We start from the raw sequence: 6,247 nt of genomic DNA, 5'->3' as shown, positions 1-6,247 counted from the left end.
TGACCAGGGGCGGAGTCAAGTCAGAGAAGGTCCGATGGCGTCATTAGACGGGCGCTCTGGATTGGAGGATTTCTCCACCTACACGAGTGTAAGCATTTTCGTTGCCATTCTTTTAAAATTAGTATTATACTGTATATGCACATAGCTATATCTCTGTGTGTATATATATATATTTACCTATGTCTATGAAGTGAAAATAATTGCCGTATATCAGAACACTACTATACACTAAAAAGAAGATATATCCCGTTTAGCGGGGAAATTTTATCAAGTCCGCAGTTCTCACCCTTAGCTGTCCATGGGGAATTGCCTGGGGCAATTTTAAAAATTACTGTCTGGGGTTTTCCAGGCCACCGAGTTTCTAAAAGCAAGAAGACATCTGTACCCAAGGTTGTTAAAAAGCATATTGTAAATTAGTGTCTGAGAAAAATGCTATAAGATGTTAATAAATATGTAAGATAATGACAGGAACTAGGAAATAATTGTCAGAAACCGTGAAGAGTCTGAGATTTTGCCCTATTTTCAAATTAACAAGTTAGCTTGCCAGTTTCATGGGTGCTGCTGTAAGATATGAGACCCCTGGGTGAGAGCCAATCATTTATTACAGTAGAGCAAGCTGCACGAGTACCAGCACATTTGCATCAGTTCCATGGTCAGATATGTCGTTATTGGAGGTTATAATGTAAAAAATCGCATAAATGAGAGTGATCAGCTTGTAGAGGGGAGTTTGGGGAATAAGCTTTGCATAGACACGCTCTAGAGAGGCCAAAAGTAGTTTGTATGTCTTCTAAGTTAAAGATTATTGACAAAAATCAGTAGAGATTTGGGGCTGAAGCCTACGTGTTGTTTTTTCTCCCAAAATATATATTTTTATTGATTTCAGAGAGGAAGGGAGAGGGAGATAGAACATAAATGATGAGAGAGAATTCATTGATTGGCTGCCTCCTGCACATCCCCTAAGAGTCCAGCCCTACCGGCACGTGCCGTTTGGGAATCGTGATCTCCGGGTTCATAAGTTTATGCGCAGCCACTGAGCTACCCCGGCCGGCCCAGAAGCCTGCGTTTTCAGCCTGTGGCGCTAAGGATCCACCATCTGCTGCTGTAACAAGGGTAGTCTCAGACATAGACACGATCCGACAGGACAGAACTTCCTGTTAACCATCTTTCTGGGTAGCAAACTGTACGTTTAAGGCCTAAAGTTTTTTATTCAGAGCGACAACTTGACGCTGATTAGGAAATCCCGAGTGTTCGGCCCCTACCAGAACGCGGAAGTAGGTGGCACCGCGGTGGCCCTCGGCTACGACGGAGACGGCCGGAGGGGCAGGAAAGGGTCGCTCGGAGGCCCGCCCCGTTCTGGAGATGGACATAAACAGGACACCACCTCCTTCACCGAGGCCCTTTTGGAGGGACAGGATTGCGCCCCGGCCAAGGGCGTGCGAGGATTTTTCAAAAAGGGCCGCGCCGGGGGCGGGCCCCACGGGAGGGGCAGGCCTCCGGCGCCGCCCGAAGGGGGCGGTGTCGCCGAGGGGATGACGTCAAAAGGCGTCGCGCCGGGGGTGACGCGTGGCGTGGGCGACGCGCCCTGCGCTCGTCACCGCGGGGCTGGCTGCGGGGGAGGAGCGGGCGCCATGGCGGTTCTGCTGGAGACCACGCTGGGCGACGTCGTCATCGACCTGTACACCGAGGAGCGGCCGCGCGGTGAGGCCCGCCCCGCTCACCGCTCGCCGGGCGGCGGCGTCCTTTCTCCACTCCCCCTCTGCCGCCCGGCCCCCGACGTCGCCGCGTCTGGGTTGCTGTTGCCCGCGACCCGGCTCCGATGAGCGGGCCTTGGTTAGAGAAGTTTTTAGGAGGCGCAGCCCTTCTGCCCTGTCTGGTGCTGGCCAGTCGGGGGGCGGGTGCTTGTGGTCTTTCAATGCGTGTGTGTGTGTGTGTGTGTGGCATGTCCAGGGAGGGGGGCATACCCAGTGCCCACCAAGTTTTAGCGGCTTTACTGCGCTTTGCTGGTGACAGGAGCACCACCAGTCCTCCTGGGTGTGTAATCTGTAAGTCCCGGTGAAAGCTGCGAGGGTGTGCTCCGCTCAGGGGGCGTGGACATCCTGATGGCGGAAGGGCTGCCCGGAGGTGTGCCCGGAGCCTTAGCGAACACTCACTGATCGCCTCCTTAGGCAAGAGTTTGCCAAGCCTTGGGATGCGCGCCTTCCCGTGAGGGTGTAATTTTCTATGGGGGGTCGGGGGGCGATCTACGCTGGAAGCCATTGAACTTTTAAGTGTAGAGGAAGATTGTGTGAGTTGCTATGGAAACCAGAGTAATTCTTTCTGCTTGGGGGCGGGTAGGAGTGAGGCAAGCAAAGAATGCAGAACACTTGCACTCGCCCTTTCAAAGATGAGCGGAGATGAAGGTTTCCTTTGAGTTCGTTTGGCATTTTCTGGAAACAGCAAGTAGTCTGGCGTGGCTTGAAGGAATGGTATGTGACATGGAATGGCAGACTGCGAGTCTGGTGGTAGACGTGGGATCGTGAATGGTCTTGTGAGCCCTACCGATGGCCAGAGTTGTCGAAGGTTTTAACAACAGGATTGAGGCCTGGCACACTTGTTTTAGGAAGGTAATAGGCAGCAGTGTGGAGAATGTATCAGAATAAGGGCCATACAGTCAGGGTCCTGCCCCCGTGGAATGCAGAGTCTACCAAAGAGTCATGAAACTCCCACACTCAGCTGTCTCCCCCACCCCCACCACTAAGTACTCAACCGTAGACCCATGCCTCTCATCCTGTTGCCTCAGCCCCACATTCTCTCCTCTGTTGTCCTTTTGGCAGACTTCCTGCTTCTTGTTCAGAGCTCAGGTCAAGTATGATCTCTACTGTCTCTCCATTGTCCCTAAGCAGAGTTAGATCTTCTTCTGCTCTGTCTCGAGTCTTTTATAAATCACACAACACAGATTTTGTTAAAATATGTATCTGTTGTCCTGGAGTTATTTGCAAGTCACCTCTCAGAATATAAACTCTGCCCTCGCCGGTTTTTCTCAGTGGTTAGAGCACCGGCCCTCGGACTGAAGGTTGGGGGGTTCAATTCTGCAAAAGGGCATGTACCTCGTTGCAGGCCTGATCCCGGGTTGGAACATGTGAGACGTGTGCAAGAGGCAACCAGTTGATGTGTCTCTCTCACTTCAATGTTTCTCTTTCTCTGTTTCTTCCCCTCCCATCCACTCTCTCTAAAATCAATGGAAAAAATATCCGAGGATGAGGATTAACAAAACAAAACAAAAGAATATAAACTCCAAGAGAGCAGGGACTGTGCTGTAATAATCTATCTCTATATCCTGAACACCTCGTGCAATGCCTGACACTTTGAGGTCACACATTGAAGGTTCATTATATTGACTAATCCATATACGTGTGTTGTATTAGGACTTTTTGTCAAGTGGTAGAAATTCAACTCGAACTGGCTGAAAGAAAATAATTGATTGTCTTGTGTTACTGGAGTAAGCTTGGCTATAAGGATGGTGGGATCCAGGGGAATCAAAGGATGTTATAGGGAATTGTATTTGTCATATTTTGGTTTTGCTTTCCTTTGAGTTTGGTTGCCAATTTTCACCTGGAGCAGCACCTGGCAAATGAGGAAGTAAAGAGAGATAGGCTGCCCTAACTGGTTTGGCTCAATGGTAGAGCGTCGGCCTGCGGACTGAAGGGTCCTGGGTTCGGTTCTGGTCAAGGGCATGTACCTTGGTTGCGGGCATATCCCCAGTAGAGGGTGTGCAGGAGGCAGCTGATTGATGTTTCTAACTCTCTATCCCTCTCCCTTCCTCTCTGTAAAAAATCAATAAAATATATATTAAAAAAAAAAAAAAAAGAGAGATAGGCTTACTCCACCTAATTAACATATACAGAACAGACAAGCGTGGGCTCTGCAAAGATACTTCGAACACTAAAAACATAAGCCAACTCTGTTTATATGTATTTGTAAGCATGTGATTGGATACCTATTTATATGTATAACTACTTATCAATCATAGTAAACATATCCAGATTTATTTTTCTTCCTCCTTTTCCCCTCTCCCTTCTTTTTCTTTACTTTTTATTATAAAAAACTTAAGACATATACAGAAGTAGAATCATGTAAATGATCCCTCATGCGCCGATGACCATCTTCATTTAACAGTTGTCAATACGTAACCAATATTGTTTCAATTATACGTCCCCCTCCATTGGATTTTTTGTAATAAATCCTTAATGTGGGGTTTATTTAATCTGTAATCACTTCGATTTGTATATTAAAAGATACATGAGTCTGGCTCTGGCTGAGCACACTGACCACCAGAGGGCAGTCCTGTATTGAGCATCTGCCCCCTGGTGGTCATTGCACGTCATAGTGATCTGTCGTTTGCTGTTCGGTTGATTTGCATATTAGGGTTTTATTATATAGGCTGTAACATTGTACATGTTGTACATTCTTTGTTCTCTGCCAATCCACTTCTTTTAAAAGCCTCCACAAGGTCTTCTAATTTCTCTAGCCGGAAACAATCCCTCTTTTGAACTCTTGTGGCATTTTTTTAGCCCACATTTTACTATTTTACCATGTAAGTGGCAGAAATGGTATTTTCAGATATGGCCAGTATTGTAACTAATTTTTCTTTTTTTCTCTTATAAAATCAGTTAATAAATGATTGCTTATCTCAGATGTGTCCGTTTCCTGCATTAGCTCACCTGCCCAAGAAACCCTAAGAAAAAGAGAATAAAAAGATAATTTAAAATATATTGCTCTTTTTTAAGTTCACTGCCTTTTTTTTATGGCTTTGGATATTTGACCATTTGGGGGAGGTTTTGTATAGTAATTTAGAAATTAAATTATACTAACTGTGCTTTTACTTGCTTAAAGTGTATTTGTGAACTACTGTGATACATTTATTATTTGTTTTCTTTCAGCCTGTTTGAATTTCCTGAAGTTGTGCAAAGTAAAATATTACAATTATTGCCTTATTCACAATGTACAGGTGAGTTGGTGGATATTAGTCATGTTCTTTGTTATTGGAACCATCTAGCAAATTATGTGAATTAATAAAATATCCTATATATTATAGAGGGATTTTATCATCCAAACTGGTGATCCTACAGGGACTGGCCGTGGAGGAGAGTCCGTTTTTGGGTAAGTTCTTTTATTTTTAAATGAGTAAAATAGAATTGCCTCTTTATAGCATTTAACCAGCATATTTCAATCTGCATTTTAAAATATGGTTCAAATTAGATTTTTTCCAAGTTCCTGCAGCGGTCTCCAACCTTTCGGACCTCACAGACCACTGGTTGGCAACCGCTGGAAGTGAGGAATATTTTGAATCATACTGATATTTCTATAAAGAAATGGCAACCGTATATGTTACTAGTACTTCTATATTTCATGGTGAGAATACTTATATTTTATTACCTTATTGTATGTATTTTCAGTCAACTGTATGGTGATCAAGCAAGGTTTTTTGATGCAGAAAAAGTGCCAAGAATTAAGCACAAGAAGAAAGGCACTGTGTCCATGGTGAACAATGGCAGTGATCAGCATGGATCTCAGGTTAGGAAGTGGGTGAAAAGATGAGTTTTGCTTTAAAATGAGGGCCTTTTAAGGATCCTACAAAGTTAGAATTACCCAGTAAGGAGAACATTTCAATCAAAGATATTTGTTAAAGGAAAAATATTACACTCTTTTCTCTTTATAACAAAAATGATATGACATCACACAAAAAAAGAAAAAATTATTTTGTTCTTTTAAATGCAAGGCATGTCCATTGTGAGAAATTTAGAAAACACTGAAAAGTACAAAGAAGAAAATAACATTACCCCCAATCCCACCATAGTTCTCCCAATCCAACAATGCCTCTGGATACTAAACCTTGGCCTTTGATATGTATATCTACTTTGCTTTAGGACAATTGGTGTTAATAAAGAGCCCAAGGGGTCCTGAGACAAACAGAACCTGGTTCCTATAGCTAAGCTCCTCTGGCTCCCCCAAGGATTTCAAATTTATATTATATTTCTAGTCACTTGATTAATTTACGGCAGCCTCTTCTCCAGATATTTTGAACCCTAACAGCAGCAGAGAAAGACCAAGACTGCGATAACATTGTGGCCCGTTTCCTTTCTGTATTTATTACCTATTTCAAAACAGGCCATGTTGAGTACTTTTCAGTCTTTGCTTTAATACTCACTGAACCCCCATTTGGGGAGGGTGCTTTTTCCCCCTCACAGTTCACATGTGAAGAAACTGA

At 44.3% G+C, this 6,247-nt stretch overlaps 1 protein-coding gene across 1 annotated transcript in view; it reads left to right on the top strand.

Moving 5' to 3' along the window:
* The first annotated feature begins 1,601 nt into the window (after positions 1-1,601).
* PPIL4 (peptidylprolyl isomerase like 4) overlaps positions 1,602-6,247 on the top strand; it is a 30,278-nt gene continuing 25,632 nt past the window's right edge. Inside the window, exons 1-4 of the mRNA XM_008159423.3 lie at positions 1,602-1,698; positions 4,920-4,987; positions 5,075-5,139; positions 5,436-5,553. Of these exons, the coding sequence (XP_008157645.2) occupies positions 1,629-1,698; positions 4,920-4,987; positions 5,075-5,139; positions 5,436-5,553 (321 nt within the window). The 5' untranslated portion in view covers positions 1,602-1,628. The remainder of the gene's footprint in view (positions 1,699-4,919; positions 4,988-5,074; positions 5,140-5,435; positions 5,554-6,247) is intronic.

The sequence above is a fragment of the Eptesicus fuscus genome, chromosome 10 (assembly GCF_027574615.1).
Source record: "Eptesicus fuscus isolate TK198812 chromosome 10, DD_ASM_mEF_20220401, whole genome shotgun sequence".
Lineage (NCBI taxonomy): Eukaryota > Metazoa > Chordata > Mammalia > Chiroptera > Vespertilionidae > Eptesicus > Eptesicus fuscus.
This window is presented reverse-complemented; position numbering and strand designations above follow the sequence as displayed.